Source organism: Daldinia caldariorum (genome assembly GCF_022478825.1).
Source record: "Daldinia caldariorum strain CBS 122874 unplaced genomic scaffold F4812scaffold_2, whole genome shotgun sequence".
In the NCBI taxonomy this organism is placed as follows: Eukaryota; Fungi; Ascomycota; class Sordariomycetes; order Xylariales; family Hypoxylaceae; genus Daldinia; species Daldinia caldariorum.
Window position 1 is genome coordinate 3,831,633 of NW_025953038.1, and position 22,847 is coordinate 3,854,479.

The window sequence follows — 22,847 nt, forward strand, 5'->3', positions numbered from 1 at the left end:
ATTCACGGTTTGATGCCTCTGGTGGTGGGACTTGGTCAGATAGGTATACAAGCTTGCCGTGATTTAGAGCCTGGGGAAGTGTTACTTTGTTTAGTTTTTACTTCCTTGCTTTTATGCTTGTTTGAAGTTGCTTCTGGGATTTACAGAGCTATTTCTTGCTAGCTACCTGACATGCAAAGATTTCCTATTTTTTTCACTATTACCATATGTATAAGTATAGGCAGGTTCATTACGTTTTTAGTGTCTACAAAAACAATTATACTAATGTTCAATCAAGTTGTCTTAGATATGCTAATTCTTATAACTTACCTTGTAATGGTTGTCCATGTATAAAACAAAGCTCTTCGCTAAGCGTGAGTGTAGTAGGTAAAAGTGAAATAGTTACTAGTAAAGTCACTTGCGGGACAGCGAAGTTGTCCTTATGATATATAGTCTTTACTTACCTTGTGATACTATCTAGCACCTATTTTCCAACGGAGCAACTTTGATTTTCAGTTTTCATAGCTGTCAGGAGGGGCCGGGGTGATGAGATGAGGGCGATGAGATGAGTAGAATATATATTAAATCAAGGTTTCGACGAGTGATTCTTAGCTGTCAAAAGCTAGTGTAGACTTGTACAGAAAATAATCTAAAAATATAAATGTATTACATTTATTTCAATACTTTATTTATCTGAGGTAGTCAAGGCCTTTCGATGCCTGATCTCTTTGATAATCTCGAAAATAGCATAAATACCGGGCTGCCAGCACCCTAATATCAAATTTGAGGTGCTGAGTGAGTTTGTTCTTACCTCGAAAGACAACTAATTACTCACTGTAAGGCATATGTATACGGCAACATTTTATTAAAGATCGAGTGGTCCTATCTTATTCAATTCCTAAACTCATAGTCTGAAATGTACTAACAAGGTAGTTAGATATATAGCCTTACTTTATAGAGCCGCTCCTCATGGCCTAGCTTTGATTGGGAACTACATAGTGCCAGCTATTGACTACGAGAATGTACCATCTTCCTAGATGAGAATGTGATAAGGAAGCACAGGTTGATAAATAGGTACGGTCGGATACAAGAGTGGTCTAACCGAGGACTCTGGACCCATTAAAATCTTCGCGTTCCCGTCATATGGCAAAGCTGGTTGCTTAGTTGCTTGTTGATTAGCGCAGAACAGGGAATATGATCCCCACAGCCGACATTGAATCGTGAACGTGAACAGACAGTAAGTATGCTTAGCGCCACTCCATCGAATGTCTACCTACTCGGAGCTATCAAGGAAAGAGGACCTCGGGAGTCGGGAAGCCACAATAAAGAAAATTGCTATGGGCCTTGCTTGAGCCATTGAAATCGTTGCACACGATGTTTACGGTTACAAGTTAGCTGCATGATCGGATAAGAACCGGAGCAAGAGAGAGGTAGGGGAGGATGCGAAGATGCGACGATAAAGGAATTAATTGGGTTTAATATAGCACATCGTGATGAACCATAGAGGAAAGATGTGAGGTTGTCAGAGCAGAAGACGCCTTGCTTTATTCAGGTTAGGGATCTGACAGATTAGGTAGTTGACGATGATGTAAACATACTACATGTATGTACTATCTATACCAACTGGGGAAATGTGGGTAATTTACTGCTTGGCTACTGCGTGCAATTAAGGCATCATGAAAATCAATAATCCATGTACCTCATACATACATACATACATTAGGTACGCTAGGTTAAGTGCATGTACGTATTTGGTAGAATTGTGGATCGATGGTTTGGTTGCCGGGGCAGCGACGTGTGACGTTACAACTGTATTGGGATTGGGCAGGAGCCTAATTTGTTTGTCCATACACAAAGCGGCGCAAAAGGCGGGACAGCCCCGTTTGACAACTCCATTCTCACATAACATACATAACAGACATAACATACAAGGACCACAATACAAGGACCACATACAGCACCTTATCACATATTACCAGGTCCCCCTCTTAGATCATCCCCAAGCTCCGTTTTTTTACTTTTGTCTAATCTTCAAAGTCCATCGAGCCCGCTCTTCAAACCAATACCATAATTTGATTTGACTAACATCACTTCTAAGGTTCTTTTTTACTTTCCCGCTTCGACGGGGCAGCTCAGCCTAGCCTGGACGTAATTGTTGATTGAACATATCGAGTAAATAACATAACTACTCAAGGGTAATATACGATACGCCGCCCTAGGTCTCCCTAACGAATTGTCTGGCAACTTTACGACTCAGACATATCATTCCGTCGAATCTGAGAAACAGATAACCGTGTATACGGTCCAAAATATGCCGCCGGTTGAGCGTGACGCACCGGTCGATCGGCCATTAAGACATCAACATTCTTCTTCTATAGGAGCTATCGTTCCCATGTAAGTATTCCCTCGTTGTTCCCCTCATACCTAGCTTTATCAGTTGCCCGGTAATGCGATTGTATCGTGAGCTAACAGACAATTCTAGGTGGGACAGCTCCGATCCAGAGCGGGCGCCGCCCCCTCTGCCAATGAACCCTCAGTCTCCTTCTGGCGGCGTGGGTACTTCACGAAGTGGCACCTCGCTTGCTATTCAATCTGCACATGCAGCTTTAGCTGAGAAGGCGCGCGAGAACTCTCTTGTCCCCCACATCCCCAAACGGGCCAACGAGACGTCACCAGATCGTTCTCTCGCCCAAAGACCAGGCCCTCACAAGCGAATGCAATCCCTTCAGCCGGGTAGCGTGAGGGATTTGAGCTTAATGATAGAGGGATCAAGAGATCGAGACTCGGCCAACTCGACACCTCGAGGTTCGCCTGAGAAGGATAGATACGCAAGGCCATCGACGCCAATCCGTGGCAGGGACCACGACAGAGAAAGAGAGGTAGAGTTGGCTTCAGCAGAGAAGGAACATGCTACCTCCGGTGTGCCTATGGCTATACCATCAGCCATGTCTTCTCTAGCACGTCCCTCCACGAGGAAGCCACCGCAGAGTATACTCGGTGAAAATACCCCACCACAGTCTGCAACTATGTTAGCATTGCAGAATATGCCTTCAGTACTCGCTCGAGAGGGCGAATCGCCTCTAGCAACTGTCACAAATAACTCTACACCAATGGCGAAACCACAGTACTCCACCGAGTTCGTTTCGAATCAGCTTATCAACCTTACCAACATAGCAACCGCTCTCCAAAAAGAAATGTCTCAACTTAGTCGCCGAAGTAGAGACAATGCTACCGACTTGATGAGTCTCAAAGAGGCCACGCATGCTAGAGACGAGGATATTCGAAAGAGCTTACGTGAGTTAGTCAAGAGTTCCGACAGCCGGTACCATCGAGATTCGTACACGGGTGGCTTGTACCTTGACAATAAGCCATACAACATGTCTCCTGACCCGAAGCTGTCGAGACCGATTTCTCTCCCAAGAATTCCATCCCCCAATAGCTTTGCGGCGTCTCTCGACCGAGAGTCGACGCTTAGTACGCCGTCACTCGTAGGTGGAGAAACGCCTGCTACCATGGCATTGTTGGAAAAGATTATTAGAGACATGGGAACGAAAGACGGTCAAGATACGATCCTAGGCCGCCTGTCTGAGCTGGCCGACAGACTGTCTGGTATGGCCTCGGCCGGTAAAGTCGAAGAACTTATTCACCACTTGAAAGCAGCCAGCGAACATCCGCTCAGCCCCGAAGCCGGCAGCGACTCAGAGAAGGCAAGGACGCTAAGCTTCAGTAGCGACGACTCAGGATCTAAAATCAGCGGCGTGGTAAATCAGAGAGTTGATAAGTTGCTCAATGGTAAGGATGGCCGTCGTTCTTCGACTACGGTGCGAGTGAACGAGGCCTTGAACGATGACGTGGTAAAACTCGTCCGCTCTGTCAAAGACAGCGTTGCCCAAGGAGGAGGCCTAACGGCTGAAGTCAAAGCTCTCGTCCGGGAGCTTCGAGGCGAGGTTCTCGGAATGGGGAGAGAGCTGAGCAAAAAACTAGAAGAAACCCATGGTAAGGTTCCTAGCAAAAGTGAAACTGCAAGCAGAGCAGAGCTCGCTAGGATCGTTGAAGAAGGCCTAGAACAAATTCGTGTTTATATGGCCCAACGTCTGAGAGACCACCGCCGGATGTCATCCGAGTCAGATAAGTCGGCCATCGATTACCAGGAGATTTATAACGCCTTGAGAACTGCCCTAAGCGACACAGAGGCAGCGCGCAACCAAGATCCCCAACTCAGTCGGGATGATGTTATGGAGGCGGTTAAAGAGGCCTGGGAAAACTATAAGCCTGAAATCGAAATCCAACAGATTGGGTTGGACCGGGATGAAATCCTTGACTGTCTGAAGGAGGGATTACAGCAGTACACACCACAAAAAGAGACACCCCAGGCGGCAACAAGAGATGAAGTGTTCCAAGCCGTTGTCGAAGGGCTAAAACACTTCGAGCTTCCACAAGTAGACGTACCTGCTGGTCTTTCTCGAGACGACGTCTTCGAGGCTGTTAGAGAGTGCCTCGAGGATTTCGAATTCCCGATTGCACCTTCAACCAACGAGCTAACCCGTGATGACGTGCTGGACGCTGTCAAGGAGGGTCTTAACGCTACCCAGAGCAGTGCCCTTGTACCTCATGGTGGAGAAGGCTCTAATGTCATGGAACGTCTCCACGATATCATGCAATACATGCGGGATGAATTCAAGACTATTTCCGAGGGAGCCAAGCAAAGCATTGCCTCAAACGGAAGGGACACCGAGCAGCTCTTGGATGCCACCAAAGATGGTCTTGATCAGTTACGTAGTCACATGGAAGGCTACGTCGATAAAGCGATTGATGCTTCTAATCAGGAGGAACTCATGGCGAACCTCGAGGCTGGCTTCGAACAGTTACGCGAACACATGGAGGAATATGTCGACAAAGCTTCCGGCGGTCCTGAGCATGAGGAATTATTGACCAACATTGCCAACGGCTTGGAGCAGTTGCGTACACAAATGGGCAACAACACTGATAAAGCACCCGACGGCGCTCCCCCCCCTGGGCATGAGGCTCTCCTGTCGGCGATCACTAGCAACTTTGATCAACTACGAACGCATATGGAAGGTTACGTCGATAAGGCTTCCGGTGCTTCAAACCAGGAGGAGCTCATGACCAATGTTGTTAGCAGCTTCGATGTCTTCCGAGAAGAGGTTGCTGAGCTTGTGGCAAAGGTTTCGGATGGCTCTAGAGATTTGATTAGGCAAGAAATCGAATCTCTGCGCGATACCGTCAACTCATCTCTTGTTCCTCATGTTCCGCAAATGAGTGACAACCGAGATGTGCTGGAAGCCATTCGGGATAGTATCGAGAGGATACGGGGAGAACTTCTTCGTCCCCACGCAGGGACTACCGACATCCTTGACGCTTTGCACGAAGGTTTTAGCGATTTGCGAATCAGCATCGAGAAGGTGAGCGACAAGCCAGCGGACCTAACTGCCAACGACGAAATTCTCGACGCTTTGAAATCTGGACTAGATGGTGTTCGAACAAATATCGACTCCCTTCGCGATAATAACCAGGAGAGAGCCATTGCTACCATAGGCGGAGGAACAAGCGATGCCCTTGTCCCTGTCGATCTTGTTAAACACGATGATATCAAGAATCTCGAGGTCATGATGACGCAGCTCAGGGTCAAGATGGATTCTTTGGAAGCACCCCAACCTCCGCCAATCTCGGATGGGCTGTCAAAGGATGACCTGGCAGAGCTGGAAGAAATGCTCAAGAACGCTGTGTCCAAAGAGGATTTGAACCACATAGAAGAATTGCTTAAGAGTATGCAAGAATCAATGTCCAGCATGCCGAGCAGTCGAGACATAGGTAAAAGCACCGGGATAGATGTGGAGAGAGAGCGCGACCCTCCAATCAACCTTGATGATGCTGCCACCAAAGAGGATGCACATGCAATCGAAACCATCCTTCGCAATGCCAAAGCTCGTCTAGATGACCTGATAGATGGAGATCAAGCAGTAAAAAAGGATCAGATCGACACAATTGAGGCCCTTGTGCTCGAAACTAAGGACTCCTTAACCACTATGGCAAGCCAATTAGAAATTGTTTCTAAGAAGGAGGACCTGGCTTCAATTGAGACTCTCGTAACCAAGATTGATGCTGCTCTAGATGAGATGAAGCAGAGTGCCGAGAAGTCCCTCGAGGATCCTGAGAAGGTCACGAAGACCCACGTTGCCGCCGTTGTAGCCGCCGTCCTTGAGCTCAAATCGATAATGGAACAAGCCATCCAGCCTAGCATCGCAGCCCTTCCTTCGAAAGACGACGTCAAGAATCTTGAGGATAGCCTCAACGAGTCCAATACCAAAGCCTTCGAACAGCAACAGGCGGAGACCGTAAGCGTCGGCGAACGAGTCGCAGAAGTCAAGGCGTTCTTGGAAGAGTTCCAGGGCTTAGTGAAAGAAAGATTTCAAACCGGTGGCAACGCCGTTGAGTCTCTAGGTAAGACCCTCGAGAGTCTCAGCGAGACGGTACACAAGAATGCCGACGTCGGTAGTATCCTGAAGGAGATGTTCGACTTGGTAAAGTCGGAATTCGAGGAGTCGAAGGGCAGTCTAGTAGGCGCCAAGCTTGACACCGACGAGAAGTTCAAAGAGACCACCGAATCATTGAAAACCAAATTTGACGAGAAGATCGGCGAACTTGTAACAAGATATGACGAATTCCAACTCATCATGGAAGACCGAACGAAGGCTTCGGAATCAAGGGACGAGGAAATGAAGACTGCTATGGTCAACACAAACACGATTACAGAAGAGTTGAAAGTTTTAATCGACACGCTTGGTTCAACCGTCACCGGCTCCCTGGAGAAAATGGAAGAGGCATCCAAGACTGTCTTCGATAAGGTCGAAACGCTATATGGCAAGGCCGAAGAAAACCACACCGAAGACAAGGCGGAACACCAAATTACTCGCGATCATATCCAGAAAGTTATCAGCGCTCTCGAATGTCTCCAAGGTCATGTCGGTGATTATCAGCCGAAGATTCTTGAGTCGGTTAAGGAAGTACTCCTTACCGTTGGACAACATTATGAGCATTCCAAGAACTCGGAAACAGGCATCCTGAAAAAGATCGAAGATACCAAGCCCGAGAAATACGACGATAGCGCGGTGCAGTCAAAGCTTGCCAAGCTAGACAGCGACATACACTCCATGCGAGAAAGTCTGGACAACGAGATGCATGCCAAGTTGAATAAACTTGTTGACCATACACAGACCGCCGATAGAGCATATGCCCAGCTTGATACTCTTGATAAGGTGCACCAGCAAGTTGTCAAGGCAGCCGCTGATATCTCGGAATTCCTCTCGTCGCAGAAGCAGCGTATCGAAGACGAGAATGAAGAACGTGCAAAAACCCTTCAAGTGACAACCATGCAATTGGAGCGTCAGAAGGCCGAACAAGACCAGGTGGAAAACAACTTAGCATACCTACGAGATGAAGAGGCACAGTTACGCGAATCAATCCTTGCCCTGAGGAGTGAGCAAGATTCTCTACTCCGTCAAAAGACCCGTTTGACCGCCGATGTTTCTTCCCTGGAGACTGCCTTGCATCTTCGCCGCGAGGAACTCCAAGCTATGGATGCCCGAGCTGAGGGCCTAGAGCGCAGGATACTCGAAGGTGTTTTGGATCATTCTCGTGCTCTTCTTATAACGAAATCTGGGTTCAAAGGCCGCGAGGCTATGAGCCGCAAGCGTGTCCCCGGTGCTCGATCCAGTTTAGGGCCCAATGATGACCCAAAGCAGGCCAAGCCTCGCTCAGCACTCAACATAGCAGTCAACGGCGGTAGGGCGAGTTTAGTTCCACAGAATTCTGCAAGCAACGGCCGCCGAATCCTGAGCCTCAGCCAGATCACTAACAACGTCCCTACTGGTGGCATTAAGCGTAGCCAGAGCGTTCGTACCCCAGCTGGTGCGACGATACGGAAGAGCAGCTGGGCACCAGGGAAAAACGGTTCTGGTAAAGGCTACGGTGATGTGGGAGTAAATAAGGAGAATGTAGATCTCGTGCGCGAGAGCGACGAGGAGGCAAGCGAGCCCGAGCCCGAGCCCGACACCCCGGCACCTATGGAAGATGATGCCGTAGTCGTTGCCGCCGACGAAGATACTCATACGGATGACGACGAAAACGAGGATGCCACGGAAATGGCCATGGAAGGAGATGCAGATGAGACAAACGAAACAAGAAGCGAGGCCGGCACAACAGTCATTACAAGTGCTGATGCGGAGGGTGGGTACAATAGTGAAGACCAAGAAGGGTCTCAAAGTGAGTGGACCGAAACTGCCAAAAGCTCGGACAGCGTCTCATTGGAAAGCATAGATGACGCCGATAGTATTACCGGCGAAGGCGACATTGTCATGTGCAGCACGTGACGAGCTTATTGATATATTAGCGGAGCGGATATGCTACGTTGCGTTTAAGCTCTGAACGCCCTCTGGAGGAGTGAATCTGAATCGGACGGAGTACTCAGGGCGGGGTTTATCTGATTCATATCATTTTCGGTTGTGTCATGTCTGTTCCTCCATTCGCCGTTGCTTATTGACGAAAACGAGATGAGAGAGGTTTGTGCTTATGGAGGGATGAGTGTACGTCTTTGTTAATGCTTGTCTGTCTTTTCGGTATATCCAGGGCCTCTTAGGTAGGAGGGATTGGTATAAGGGGGAGGGAATGCGGGATAGGAGAGGAGAGAAGGAGGAGGGAAGGATCGAAAGGGGATTCTTGTTTTCTCTTTTCCCTTAATACCTCTTGTTTGATTTGCGGTTTTCCGTTATTGTTATTGTTGTTGTTGCTTCGGAAGAGTGACTCTATTTTAGTCTACGTTCGCGAAACTTTTTTTTTTTCTTTTAACTCAGTGTAGTTGAAGGTACCTCTCAATGGAAATCGGAGCGTAGAACAGACGCTACTCTTACTTTCATATGGGGCAGTGGGTCTCCTTAACTTACTTCTCAGTATACCATTAATTACTTAGGTTATTCTATCTGTTACTTGGTGATGGCTTCTTGTTACTTGGGAAAGTTGAGACCATTGCGTAGGTAGTGTAAAAATATTCACGATAACGGTCAGTGACAATTAAGACATAACATAGCATTTACACATGAACCACTCCTAACAAGTGATCGCTTTTCTTTTTTTCCATTTGTCGTATCTCCCCTCCCATAAGAGATATAAGTTGAGAATATGCATACAAGGTAGGTAAATAATACCCCCGCCTCACTCGTGTTCCTCGTATCGGGTGCTAACTCAATCGCGGGCTGAAGACAATTGGTAGATACATGTACCTAAGGTTACCTAGGTATGTGCCAGGTACCTAATGTAAGTCAAAAATCATAATACAACGAGCGTAGTCCGCTCACGCCTTTAACATCCAAGTAGGATTTCCCACACAAAGCCCATAAGCATCGTCCAGCCCAGGAAGCGCGAATAGACATTTTATTTTATTTCCATAGGCCCTTTCAGCTGCGGCGATGCTTCACCCCGATCTTCTCTTTGCCGTCCATCCACGGCCGGAGGCACTCGGGGATCTCCACCGTCATCTCGCACTCGTCCCAGCCGTTCTCTAATACCGCGGCCAGGACGCGGGGAACGGCAAGCGCGGTGCCGTTGACGGTCCAGGGATACGCCAGCTTGCCGCCCGCGCCCGCACCCGCAGCGCCGCGTAGTCGCGTAGCTAGCCGGCGCGCCTGGTAGTCGGTACATATGCTCGCGCTCGTAACCTCGCCCCAGCCGTCGCGCTCCGGGCCGCGACGACTTGGGAAGAAGGCCTCGATGTCGCATTTGCGGGTGGCTGATGCGCCGAGGTCGGTCGACGGCATCTCGAGCACGCGGCACGGCAGGCCTAGCCCCTGGAGGATCTCAGTTTGCAGGTCGAGCATCTCGTCGAAAACCTCGGTGGTGGCATCGGCGTCGGGCGGTGTCCATGCGAACATTTCCACCTTGGTGAATTCGTGTACACGATACAGCCCCTTGGTATCCACGCCGCGGGCTCCTGCCTCGGCACGATAGCATCGCGATACGCCGACGTATTTTATAGGTAAGTCGGCTTCTTCTATGACTGTATCGGCCTTCATGCCGGCGAGCGGGATCTCGGCGGTACCGGCGAGACAGAGCTCGGGTTTCCCCCGCTGGGCGTCGGCAGCGGATTGGGCTAGCGTATATATCTGCTGCTCGCCGTTCTGATCGCGCGGCTGGAACCCGCAGGCCGCGGCCATGTGGCTATATACGATGCTCGGCGGGGAGACCTGTCGCCAGCCAGAGCCCTGCTTGGTCACGACGGCGAGGGCGTAGCTGATCAGTGCCTGTTCTAGCTGCGCGCCCTCGTCTATCAGGAAGTACCACCCCCAACCAGAAGTCGTGGCGGCGCCGGCGAAATCGAGCAGACCCAATTCGGACCCAATATGCACATGTGATCTCCATACGCGATCTGACGAGGAGGATACGGGTTCCGGCTGCTCGTTGATATAACTAAGAACCCGGGGCTCATCGCCGCGGGGCGTTTCGGCGCTAGTTATATTAGGAATGGCGAGGGCAAGTTCTGTCATTTGCGCCTCGAGACGAGCTTCGTCTTCTTCAATGGACGATAATTTTTCCTTGATTACTCGTGCCTCCTCGATAAGCTGCTCCTTCGACATAGTCTTTATATCCCCCACTGTTGTAGTACTAGCAGCTCCCGCCGTCTTTCCCGATCCAGACTCAGCCTCGTCGTCCTCGTGCTGTATACTAGCAGGGTTCGCAATCTGCCGACGTAAGGCATTGCTGCGCTCGCGCAAACTACGACCGTCCCTTTGTCGAGCCTGCCATTGCTCAAAGAGGTCAATAATGCGAGAGGGGTATGTGCTCTGGGCCTTGTAATTCCTTTCAAGACATGTCTGTTCGTACAAGGCTGGGTTCAGCCGGATATGTTTGATATCGATAGTAGCCTTAGGAGCTGTTGGAGGTCGGGATGAGATGGGTATGTCGTCAGAGTGAGAAATTGTATTACTAGGAGTTGTATCGGTGGTATTATATCTTAAGGAAGAGTTGGAAAATAGACGTGCCGTCGCAACGCCTCGCAAGAGACGCTGTTTATTCTGGGGCCCAACCAGTCGGCATTGAGGGCATACAAAAGGCGGTCTTAACGCCTTAATCATTGCGACGTAGCTATATAGCTAAACAATAGAGATGTGCTTTGCATTGAGCAATATTTCTGTATAAACTGCGAAATGTTGAAAAGGGAAGTTTTTAAAAAGCGTCATTCGATTCGCGAATCTTTTCTTTTTTTTGGGGTAGCTTTAGCTTTATGTAACTCCCCCGCATTTTACAGGGGGTAGCTACCTAGGTACTGTTTCTCCACATCCTTTACTCCGCCGCGGTACTATGTTAGGTACATATCCGTGGATAAGGTACCGAATCATATGCGGAATTCATCTGCGGTAAAGCCGGGGACCGGGAATAGAACAGCCTTGTCATATGATACGACTTACTGCTCAATTTCTTGATGCTTAAAATTTAGGTACCTAAGGTATCTGTGCCAGGGTATCTTTTTACAACCAAATCTCGCCTCAGTTTACTTCGTATCCCTACCTAACGCTACCTATCACATTAGGTACTGTCCTGAATAACCACAACACGACGTTGCGTTGAATTTGATTCAGATCGCTCCCCATATTCCCAGCGTCCAGCCGCCTGTAGCCTGTGAGGCTTGACTTCTAACCAACCCTCCAGCACCCATGCTTTGCCTTTGCTGCGCCTTGACGTCCACTTCGTTAGGTCGACATGCTCCGTTAAGACCCTGCTGAAGCCAGTGTTCACGCTCAACCGTGGCCAGGGCCGGTACCTTGAGCTGCGCTGCTAAGCTTGCTCCGCACCAAGCACCCAGCGAGTTTATTACACGAAGTGTGCCCTGCACAGGTGGCTTGTAGTTTTTCTCTTTTTTGATCATCTCCTCCACTTGATCTGCCTCTGGAGGTGCATATGCCGGATTGACAGCCGGTGCTGGTGCTGCCTCCACCCCTTCCGTATTGCTGCTACTACTGCTACTACTACTTTCGGTATGAATTACCACAGGAATTGGACCTTCACTAGATTGCCTGCTGCCGCTTCGTCGCAGATTCGGGTTCGTTTTATATTGATCAACCGCTTTTCCTCGTACTGGATCCCAACCTCGCTCTTTAGCCAGGAGAGACACTTCATCGAAAATGCGTCCTTTAAGCCCGATAATGTTGGAACAGCCACCCGTGAAGATAATACGCGACATGCAAATTGCACGAACATCCAGCGGTAGCTGTAATAGAGCCCGGTAAGCTAATAAAGGTACGGGAAGCTCGTGGTCATCGAAGCATGATGGCGACAAGTTCGCTTCGAAGAAGACCGATTCGCAAGGCTCGGCTAGCTCTGAAAACGGGATTTCCACCGTCTTCGGGGGTTTACAAGAATTGAGTTCTACAGAGATAGGTACGCGGTCGTCGGCTGGCGCCGCCGTTTCGGACTCATCCTGTTCGTGGAGGGTTGGGAGACCCTGAGTAGTGTCCTGCGATAATTCGTTTGCTGGCCTTTTACACCATAGCATCCGGGTCGCGAAATCCTCGCATTCCTCGAAACTCACAGACCTATCCCCTAGCTTGTTCTCCGTACGTTCGGTACGTGTTGTAGCCGGTCGCCCTTGTATAACATTATTTAGAAATTCGTACGTCTCTTCCACCAAGAGCTTGCCGGCTCTAATAGTTCTCCAAGTATACACTTCTCTGAACTCGTAAATAGCGGTGATCGTTGTCTCGTGCCAGCCGAGGTCTATTACCAAGGCCGATCGAGTACCTGCGGACATGGCAGACATGACAGGCGAGGAAAGAAGTGATATGGAAGGGACCTGAAAGCGAGTAAAGATGGTATCGAAGGTTGAAGAGATTAGCGGTATAGGTAGCGTCGGTGGGAGGACTAGACTTATTCTCCTCGGACGAGAATCGATTAATAGGTATCTGGAAGGGGGTAGGTTAGTTTAAACCTATGAGGTATGTAGCTAAATGGAAGCATTGAACGGAGTCAACCTACTTGGTAAACGCCTCCCTAAGCTCTCGCTCGAGCTTATCCCCAACAAGACCCAGGTCCTGTCCCCTCAAATCCAACTGCCATAGCTCGTAATCCGATCCCCAAGGCTTCCCAGCAGCTCTCTTGCGCCAGTTGTCCTGATAGCCAGCTTCCCAAGCCCTAAAGTCTCCAGCACGTCTCTGCTGCTCCAAACCAAAGGTCGCGATTCTTTTAGGGGCGGCGTCACCCCCAAAGCCGATACGCAATTTCCGAGAGCCTAATTCGACAACTATAATCTCGTCGTCGGCACGTAAGGTAGAAGGAGAGCCGAATGCGGAGGGGACAACTGATGCTCGAGGAGGGGTGTGAGGCCTAGGTGGAAGTGCTTGAGCTGCTGATGGGCGATCGCCGGCACGTATGCTGGACACGGTCCTATGAGGGAGACTTGCGCCTCCGCTTGACGACATTACTGTTGAAGAATTAAGCAAGCGTACCTAACCTAGGTAGGTTTGCTCGCACGGTTTGTTCTTTTGAAGTTTTGGCAGATGCAAGCTGCAATTGGCTTATCCGAGTTTATCAACTTACTCCATATTCATATATCGGTGGGGCTAGCTCTGGCAGTCAGGCAGGTGGGTCCATTTTGTCTAGTTCCATTTTTAAACACGCTTTACATCCCTGCATGTGCATCGTTGCCAGTGGATACCAACGCCGGTAAAGTCAATATTTAAGTTCAGTTAAATGCTTCAAAGTCTAATCCGGTCGGTGAATAACAGAGTACGTGAAAACGTACCTAATCTACCTAGTCAGATACATGCACGTGGTAATTATTTCCCGTCGAGAACGTAAAACGCTATAACTTTTAAAGCAGCCTCCCGACGATATAACCTTTCAACTCATTCATGGCTGCATAATTCAAGATATATTGGTCCAGACGGTATCCAGCATTTCGCAATGGGGATTAAAGGGTTAGTTCTGAGATATTGCCATCAATATTGACGAGAACTTGCATTGACATCGAATCAAAACAGGATATATAAAGAAATTGGTCCCGGCAAGCGAATATCTCTTACAAAACTAGCCGTTGAGACGCTCGAAGAGACTGGCCGACCCCTACGCATAGCCATAGATATTGCCATATGGCAATTCCAAACCCAAGCTGCCCGAGGTACAATTATTTTTTTTTAACGATAGCTTATTCTCTTTTTTTCTTTTTTTTTAAAAAAAAAGAAAGAAATCTACGGCGTGTTAATATGCTAATAATATCAGGCGGTTCTAATCCGGCTATCCGAATCCTTTTCTATCGGCTGCTTCGTTTGCTTAGCTTATCTATACAGCCCATTTTCGTTTTCGATGGCCCTAGAAAGCCCGTTTTCAAACGAAATAAGCGCTCTGGTCGTGGGGATGGAGTCGCTACGTCGATGGCCAAGCGAATGATTAAATTGTTCGGTTTTCAAATCCATGATGCTCCCGGAGAAGCGGAAGCCGAGTGTGCGCTATTACAGCAAACCGGTATCGTCGACGCCGTACTCAGCGAAGATGTCGACACCATCATGTTCGGGTGCACGCGGACACTAAGAAATTGGTCGTCCGAAGGTACGAGGGGAAGCAAAACCCCTACTCACGTCTCCATGTACGACACCCAGGAGTTGTTAGAAAGCGGCGCCGGTCTAGATCGGGAGGGGATGGTTCTGGTTGCGCTCATGAGCGGTGGCGATTATCTCCCTGAAGGAATTCCCGGGGCTGGCGTGAAAGTAGCCTGCGAAGCTGCCAGAGCAGGGTTCGGTAAAGCTCTATGTAGACTGAAAAAGTCAGATACATCGGAGTTGGCCAGCTGGAAAGAATGGTTGACTTACGAGTTACGGCACAACGAGAGCGGCTTCTTCAAGACGAGGCATAAAGCTTTATCCATACCTGAGAGCTTTCCAAATATGGAAGTTCTTAGATATTATACTCATCCCGTGGTATCACCGGCTTCGACTCTCGATAAATTAAGGCAACAGCAATGGGATCAACCAGTTGACGTCCAAGGATTACGAGAATTCGTCAGAGAGACGTTCGACTGGAGTTACCGAATAGGGGCCATCAAATTTATCAGGGTTTTAGCACCAGGCTTGCTGGTGCGAAAATTAATAACACGAAGCACCGACAGCGGTACAGAGTCCGAATCCATTGAAGTCCTAGAAAAACAGGAATCAGAATTAGCCAGATCGATCACAAGCAGACGTGCTCACTTCAGCACGGACAGCACCCCGGAATTACGTATATCTTTCATACCAACGAAAATCGTCGGTTATGATTTCCAAGAGGAGCCAGATGAGGTTATAGACTATGGGCGAGATGGTCTAGCACTCAATAGCGACGACGAGTTTGAAGCCGCGGCAGAAGAAGAGGGAACCGGAGCAGTCGGGAAAAGCAGTAAGAAGCCATTCAATCCAACCGAACCAGACCTAGTATGGTTACCGGAAACGATAGCGAAGCTTGGAATACCTATCACGGTTGAGGATTGGGAAGAAGCGCAACGTGCAAAATTAGCACCTCGTCAAAAGACCAAGACCACAAAGCAAAAGAATAAATCTGCGGATACAACAGCTGGGATGTTAGACAAGTTCGTTAAAGTCACCAAGAATATTCCAAGAAAAACAGAAGCCAGTAAGAATGAGCGACCAATATCTCCTATTTCTTCGTTACTTATTCATGTTGGAAATTCACCCGGTGTCTCAGGGTCACCTTCACGGAGTTTAGCTCCTCTTGCTCCTGTTGACCGAATACCCCAAAAAGCACAACCTACGAGATCCAGTAAGCAGCCTAAGCCCAAGCCCACAACCAGAAATGCACCATCAGTATCAAAGCCAGACGCGAGCACCAACCCCTGGACAATTGCCAGCTCACACGCCAATCCCAGGGTTGCCAAGCCCAAGCTTACAAAAACTTCCGAGGCGATTATTATACTCTCTAGTCCCCCCGCGTCGCCTCCTCCGTGCCATGATTCCATGACACAAGCTCCAGACAGTCGCGTTGCTAGAAACAGCCCCCCCACATCTCTTTTTTCAACCCCATGCATTGATACTCGAAAGCGGCGTTCTGTCACGCCGACAAGAACAGCAAGGACGGTCCGGGAAAGCGAAGAAGCATCAGAACATACCAGTGCGGTAAGGAGAGTTCTAAGTCCATCACCAAAATCGAGTGAGAAGCCCCGTCGCAAGCTATCTAGGACGGAATCATTGCCTGTGGCACAAAGCCCGCGACAGCCTCCCGCAGGAAGTAAGAGTGGAGCACGAGCGTTCGTGCGGGCACGTACCGTAACAGTAGAGATTCAGGCACTCTCAGACTCAGAAAATGAGGAGGAGGATGATGAGTTTGATCTCCCACCTCTTAGTACCGTTGTCGATAAACTCCCTAGGGGAAACAAGTCCCCTCTTACGCGAATGACATTAGAAAAACAAACAGCTCGAGCCTCAGGGTCAAAGGAGGAAAGACAGCTACTAGGAAAGGAGAAAAGCAAACAAGCAACGCTAGACCATGCTTTTAATTCGACTAAAAGGATGACCAAAGTGTACCTGCCCCATAAGAGCGAACCTGGGTTCTTCAGAGAAGTTGAAGTCGCAGCCGACGAGGCCGACGACCTGATTTTCAAGATGAGAGCTGACACCACACGGGGAAGTACTGGTAGGGGAGCATCGGCATGGAGACGTAGTGATATCTCCTGCATCGACTTAACCGGTGAGGATTAAGAGAGAAGGCACTTCAGATTACATGGATGAAGAACTATCAACATAAGTATAAGTGCCTCCTGATCAAAATGAAGTTGCATTTAAAGCTATAAGGAGTGGTTGGTCTCGGCGTCATTTGCATAACAAAGCGCATCCGCATCTGGATACCTTACACATAATACCAGGTAGATAATACAATGTAATAACAATAAGAATATCAAATGTTTCTGATAGGGAGCTCAATGCCTCAATCCAGACAGAGTTAAGAATAATTTGAACATTAGTCTATTTCGGCGTCTGCCCACAGGCTACCTAAGGTATATTTCTCATTCGCCGCTACCCTACCCTCTCTTTCATCTACGCCTTACGTACCATAGCGGCAGAACCTTGGAATTTTAAACCATTGGGATGTATTATGATCATTGATTAGAAGCTAATGTTAAGTAATGTTTAATACTAAGTATATGCTTAATGCTAAGCGTGTGCTTAATGCTAAACCTATATGCAATATTTTTAAAAAAAAAAAAAAAAAGCTTATATTTTACCACTTCACTATTTAAGGTTTTTTTTTTCCTAAAAGTTTATTCGATTTTTAGATTTATATGTTAAAAGAAGAAAATTCGAAAAAATGGTTTAGAGAGATTTTTTTTTAGCATTTTTTAATATTGGACATACGCTTAACATTAGGCACATGCTTAATGTTGGTCTCTGATTAATGATCATTATACATCTCAAGCATTGCTCCTAAGGCAACGGTTAGGTATCTTAACACCTATACCAACAGTTAAAGCCTTGTCTAATGGTTAAAATTCCCAGGCCTCTGCCGCTACAGGGGCTAATGCCCTTCATCCCAACGCCCCATCCCATAGCAAATCACGCATGTACCTAATACACGAAAGTTACTTCTCAAAACCAGCGATGGTAAATACATCTTCCAGGAATTGACTAGGCTCGGCCCTATTCCGCGTCAGTGGCACAGCCTTCTTACGGCTAGGGTTCTCTCGGTCCACCTCAATGCCAATAAAGCGCTCACCAAAGTAAGTCCACTTCAGGCAGGGAAACTCGGCAGCCCAGACCTCGGTCAGCTTGAGCATGCGATTGCGGTGGAGGAGCTCCATTAATATATGTCCCTTACCGAACCTGCCACCTCCTCCGTTGATAACTCGGGCCAGGTCTCCCGGGTTCTCCTCGAGATCCGGCCTCGCCGTCACGTCGGACATCTCGTCCTCCGTAAACGACTGGGCTACGTAGTACCTCCTGGAGTCTTCGGTGGAGAGCTCATCCCACGGGTACGTGTCGGACTGGAGAGACAGGATTCTCAGCTTCTTCAACTGGGAGAATATAGCACGCAATTCGGCATGATCTTCCAGCCACTGGCAGCGCGGTGAGCCTCGGGCTCCCCCGGCGAGCCTCAGCTCCTCGAGAGACGTTAGTCGCGCGATAGCCGCCAACGAGGCTTGCGACACCGGAACTGTACAGCGCTCTCTTGTTCTAGTGTCGCATCCACCCCACGATAACGAGAGCGTCCTGAGACGCTCGAAGGTCCCCGTAGAAAATAGCGGCAGTATAATACACGTGTCGAGATGAGCCGTCTCGCCACGCGCCTGCGCATCTTCCGCCACGTGTAATTTCGTTACGTGCTCGTGTCTTTTGATAAAGCCTGCAATGAATTCCGCGTATTCTCTGCATTGGGGGAGAGGTGACATAATTAATGTTTCAAGATCCCGAAGAGTATCGCAATTAGCAAGAATATCCCGGAGCTCATAATCGGGCCGTAGATGTATTGAGAGGTGCCTTAGAGGAGCGTTGAATAACGACGGAAGTATGGACTGAGGAGGTCCTAAGTCCCCGAGTCTTAAAAACCGGAGACTAGGGAACGTGATAGGACTGCCGTTAGAGGCTGGCGATACAGGCTGTCTATTTATGGAATGATTTCCGAAAAGCCATGTCAGATACTCGAGAGTGGGCGCATAAGATCGGATAATTGCTTCGAAAACTCGACCTGACGCAAGCCCGGATTGCATCTCCTCTCGTCTAGGCTCTAGGGGCAATTGCTCTAGGAATGGAAAGATGACAAGAGACTTCAAAGGCCAAATGGAGGGTATGGGATGTTGTTCTGGAAATGTAGCAACGCCTTGTCTCCCCATAGGTAGTTCACTGAGCCATACATGCCGGGCAGGCGACTGCATTATGCTTTTAAAAAACGAAGTGTCCATAGCATAGTTATCATGCCAAAAAATAACCTCCAGGTTAGGCAGAGCGGAGCAGATGACTCTTTGCAAGTTGGCACGCATTGACTCGTAGTCCTGGCGAGCCTGCTCTTCATATTCGGTCCCGGTACGGAAAGGTTTCATTCCTATAAAACGATGTCTAAATTGTGAGTATGATGTCGTTTCGATCCTCCGCACGCAAGCACCGATAGTTAGACCCGGTTTACTGTTATTCATCCTAGATATATGCTCTTGATCGAGCTTTGATAGCAGCTGCTGCGATCGAGAGAGCATCTGGTCAAAGTTGATGTCGGCGAACTGGCCCGAGCGAGCCAACTGCCTACAGTCGCTATTAACCAAGGCCAATGAGGCCAGAGTTAGCCTGTCGCCAATTAAGAGATTGACTATATCAGTTAAGATATCGGATGGAAGTCGGAGAAGCCTGCTCTGCGATGCTAACGGCTGGCCTTCCATCACACGATCCAGTACCAAAGCTTTTGGTGGGAGCATCTCCCGGTCATGACAACCAATAATAGAGCCGCGGATGTCATCTACTGCTGAACTAGACATCATAGTTTGCTGAGTGATGTCGTGGGGGATACTCCCGTATAGTTTGAAAGTTCAGATAACTTAGAATATGTTGGGGGGCGAATTATTAAAATGGCAACCGAGTATAAGCAGGTATACCTGAGGCATTACTTAAACGGCTGAGTACCTAACCTAGCACAAACAACAAGGCAATCAATAAATGCAGTAAACATCCAATCAGTGCGCATACGATCAAGTAAGCCGAATCCGGTCCCGAGAAGTGAATTATATACCATACCCAGCATCTAACGATCCCAGTAAACCGTGTTATGACCGTTGCATTACAGTACGAAAAAAAAATAAACGCTTAAAAATTCTTGAATAGCTAATCGAGTGTTCAAAAATATAAATATTCAAAGGCGTTTTTGACATTTTAAAAAAAATAAACGCATATGAGGTATATAAACGTTTACATTTTCAAACACTTAAATCATGTGACCTTAGCCTTGTATTCGAACTATTGCCTTGTGTGATGGTTTACTTGTACGTTTACATGTTTACTTCTACGTAGTGGTTTACTTCTAAGCATGCATCTACTACCTTGACCATAATGACTATTACAAATTACGTTACACGCGCGTACGAGAAGCTACCTTATTTTAATATATCAAGGTAGGTAGGGAAGGTATATAGAAATATAGAAATATAGAAAAATAAACAAATAAATATAGGTATCGGTGGGTATCCTGCAGTGAATTTCCATAATATAAAGACTCGACCATATATGACCCAGTAAAAAAAACAACAACAGCAAACCCCGAGAATATTGGGCTGGCCCTTGGGTTATAAGCAACGCATCGGGATAATCGAAGCCATCATAGACGTTCGCTAGAACCAACTCATATCCTCGAAGAATAGATCGTGTCCCAGGCTCCACCTGGTTATATATAGGTATCCATCGTTCCAAGCTCGAACAGGCCGGCCAGTTGCTTTGAACCTGAATTCGTTCGTTCGTTCGTTCGTATCGTTTCATTTCATCTCATCTCATCTTTGCTTGCGTTATTTCGCATTGCTCATTCCATCTTAAGTTCTTGTTGTCTCTGGTTGTATATCCCGAAACGACAAAGACATCATTATTTCAGTCATCAACAGCCCATGGCAAGTCTCTTTCCATCACCCGAACGCACGTCAGGTAACTAGTCATGCCGCTCGCGGCTATGGGTACGTTAGAACTGCCGCCAACGCCACCACTGTTTGGTGTAACGGCACCGCGCTCCATCTCTAGCTCGAGCCCGCTACCCATGAGCGGCCGAACGATCTCGCGGGCGGCGCTCTTGAGTTCGTCGATGCGTTTCTCGAATCGCCTCAGGTTATCGCGCGAGTACAGCTCGGGCGTTAGCTTAAGAAAGCGCTTACACTCGTCGTGACCGAGATAACCAGCACCTGTCGCGGAGCCCAGGGTACGATAAGTACGACCTAGGCTTGCGAGATTCGGCGCCATGGGTGCTGAAGCGATTACAGCCGCAGAGCGGGAAGATGGCCCACCATCACGGGAAGAATGCCCTCGGGCACTTGGAGGAGCCAGCGGCGCCGGAGACGTATTATCCGCAAGCCATTGGCGGAAGAAAGACACGGCAAGCCAATCGAGATATGACGTACCCGGCGTAATGCGCTCGCCACGCGAATTGGTGAGATTAAGGCGAAAGAGACGACCCTCGATCCTCGATACCGTCTCTTCCAGCTCGTCAACTTTATCTTCTATGATATCCAGAACGATATCCGGGAATGACTGCCTAATACTTCGCTCCCCAGCCGGCCATTGTCCGACAACGTGTATTAAGGCTTCCTGGAAGATAACCTTACTTCGGCTCAAATACCCTAGGCGCAAATAGCTAATGGGATATTTGGCGATCTGCTTCCACAGCCTACTTTGAAATTGTAATAGGTGATGGTCAACCCGCGGGCCTACAACAGCTAAGGCGTCGTACTGGTCTGCTAACGTAAGGAGCGATTTACACTGTACATACGCGTCGGCGATATTTATGCTATCCAGCAGCGGCGGGTAGTTGTAAAAGATGCGAAAGAGGTTATCATAATCCCGAAGTAGATCGGCGTCGGCTTGCGAAAGAGGCACATCTTGGTCTGCCTTTGACGGAACCATGGATAGGTTTGCGACCGAACGGAAGAACGAACTCGTGGAATGCGTATGCGAATGGCTCACCCTACGTGTGGTAGTTGTATTCGAAATTGAGCCGCCGCTTCCAAAAAGGGAGCCCGACGGCGCGGAATCGGTAGTAGTAGCAGCCTCCTTCTGTATCAACATTGGTATATCATCTCCATCGCTCCCAGGGTCCAGCTCGTATCGCCATCGTTTCCGCGGTGCGGGCGAATTTATACGAGATCGCGCGACTTCGTTTCCGCTACTACTAGCGCTATCCTCCCCGATCCTTGCGAGTTCTCTCGACGAAGCGTCTGCTGGCGGCAGTAAACTTGCTTTGGACCATTCCTGGCTTGTGCTCGCTTCGAAAAACCCCGAACATCTGGTTAAAGTGTGCCTGTGCAAGAGATACCTGTTCTCTTTCCCGCCTGCTTTTATAATGATCTCGACATCGCCCGAATTGCTGAACACGGGGAATTCATTTTGCGGGACATAGGAGCTTCCGCCGGTGTGAGAGCGGTTGTACCGCTTACTTCGAGAAGAAACATGAGGACGGGAAGCGGAGCGCGCCGAGACAACGGAAGAGGGGCCGCGGAGGGGGGGAGGCTCTGATTGTGAGATCATGAAGACTGGAGGTTGCACGTTTCTGGAATGAAGGTAGCCAGGATCTCGAATCGGTTGAACGTAGTCAATCCTCTCAGGTGTGAGGATTTACGACTATTCTTCTCTTCAGACACAGATTGGTGAGGCGCGTGATGGATCGATAGATATATGTACCTAAGGTATATCATAGATAGATCTGCTTGCTTGCTTGCGATTAGGTAGGAAAGGCGCAAAAGCCGTTGTGGCTCATTAAAATAGACCCTGTGCCAATTCCTATCTCTGCAAAATTGTTCACAGCTTGAGGTAGCTGAATGGGGTACGAAAGCACGGGACAACATGCGAAGGGCCCACTATCCTAACAGCATCACGGGCAAAGGATTGCCAGATTCAGATTGACGATTAATTGATCAGTGCTATTGATTGGCGGGTTGTGCAAGGGTGCGCAAAGTGGTGTTGTGCGTACTTGTCGCGATTTCGCCACAGCGCAACAACAACAACAACCGCTGAGCGGTCTGGAGAATAAAAGAGGTAGGCGGCCTCTATTAACGGACCGTAAGTTATATAAAAAAATAAAATAAAAATAAAATAAATAAAAAGATATTAAGAAAATAGATCGAAGTCGCGTCGTAGATTAATATAGAC

The 22,847-nt window shown here is 48.5% G+C and overlaps 6 protein-coding genes across 6 annotated transcripts; 1 reads left to right on the forward strand and 5 right to left on the reverse strand.

Moving 5' to 3' along the window:
• Nucleotides 1-9,079: 9,079 nt before the first annotated feature.
• On the reverse strand, nt 9,080-11,226 carry F4812DRAFT_416612 (seryl-tRNA synthetase). The gene has a single exon (XM_047933089.1). The coding sequence runs from the start codon at nt 11,121-11,123 to the stop codon at nt 9,450-9,452; it is 1,674 nt and encodes a 557-aa protein (XP_047794422.1). The 5' UTR covers nt 11,124-11,226; the 3' UTR covers nt 9,080-9,449.
• A 15-nt stretch (nt 11,227-11,241) lies between these two features.
• On the reverse strand, nt 11,242-13,568 carry F4812DRAFT_416614 (actin-like ATPase domain-containing protein). Its single transcript, XM_047933090.1, has 2 exons — nt 13,021-13,568; nt 11,242-12,947 (listed from the first exon to the last, which is right to left on the reverse strand). Exons 1-2 carry the CDS (start codon nt 13,461-13,463, stop codon nt 11,624-11,626), a joined length of 1,767 nt encoding a protein of 588 aa, XP_047794423.1. The 5' UTR covers nt 13,464-13,568; the 3' UTR covers nt 11,242-11,623.
• Nucleotides 13,569-13,709: 141 nt separating this feature from the next.
• On the forward strand, nt 13,710-17,203 carry F4812DRAFT_416616 (uncharacterized protein). Its single transcript, XM_047933091.1, has 3 exons — nt 13,710-13,961; nt 14,025-14,161; nt 14,263-17,203. The coding sequence occupies exons 1-3, from the start codon at nt 13,948-13,950 to the stop codon at nt 16,725-16,727; spliced, it is 2,616 nt and encodes an 871-aa protein (XP_047794424.1). The 5' UTR covers nt 13,710-13,947; the 3' UTR covers nt 16,728-17,203.
• A 54-nt stretch (nt 17,204-17,257) lies between these two features.
• Nucleotides 17,258-19,667, reverse strand: F4812DRAFT_416618 (uncharacterized protein). The gene has a single exon (XM_047933092.1). The coding sequence runs from the start codon at nt 19,487-19,489 to the stop codon at nt 17,606-17,608; it is 1,884 nt and encodes a 627-aa protein (XP_047794425.1). The 5' UTR covers nt 19,490-19,667; the 3' UTR covers nt 17,258-17,605.
• Nucleotides 19,668-20,013: 346 nt separating this feature from the next.
• On the reverse strand, nt 20,014-20,608 carry F4812DRAFT_205257 (uncharacterized protein). The gene has a single exon (XM_047930284.1). It carries the CDS (start codon nt 20,475-20,477, stop codon nt 20,112-20,114), a length of 366 nt encoding a protein of 121 aa, XP_047794426.1. The 5' UTR covers nt 20,478-20,608; the 3' UTR covers nt 20,014-20,111.
• F4812DRAFT_205250 (uncharacterized protein) lies at nt 20,352-22,613 on the reverse strand. Its single transcript, XM_047930283.1, has one exon. It carries the CDS (start codon nt 22,224-22,226, stop codon nt 20,583-20,585), a length of 1,644 nt encoding a protein of 547 aa, XP_047794427.1. The 5' UTR covers nt 22,227-22,613; the 3' UTR covers nt 20,352-20,582.
• Nucleotides 22,614-22,847: the final 234 nt, after the last annotated feature.

Coding starts and splice junctions, on each gene's coding strand:
- F4812DRAFT_205257 (XM_047930284.1), bottom strand. CDS start 20,477: ATGAAACGATACGAACGAACGAACGAACGAATTCAGGTTCAAAGCAAC.
- F4812DRAFT_416612 (XM_047933089.1), bottom strand. CDS start 11,123: ATGATTAAGGCGTTAAGACCGCCTTTTGTATGCCCTCAATGCCGACTG.
- F4812DRAFT_205250 (XM_047930283.1), bottom strand. CDS start 22,226: ATGATCTCACAATCAGAGCCTCCCCCCCTCCGCGGCCCCTCTTCCGTT.
- F4812DRAFT_416614 (XM_047933090.1), bottom strand. CDS start 13,463: ATGTCGTCAAGCGGAGGCGCAAGTCTCCCTCATAGGACCGTGTCCAGC. Junction 12,948..13,020: donor CTTAGGGAGGCGTTTACCAA/GTAGGTTGACTC, acceptor ACCCCCTTCCAG/ATACCTATTAATCGATTCTC.
- F4812DRAFT_416616 (XM_047933091.1), top strand. Junction 14,162..14,262: donor CCAAACCCAAGCTGCCCGAG/GTACAATTATTT, acceptor TAATAATATCAG/GCGGTTCTAATCCGGCTATC.
- F4812DRAFT_416618 (XM_047933092.1), bottom strand. CDS start 19,489: ATGATGTCTAGTTCAGCAGTAGATGACATCCGCGGCTCTATTATTGGT.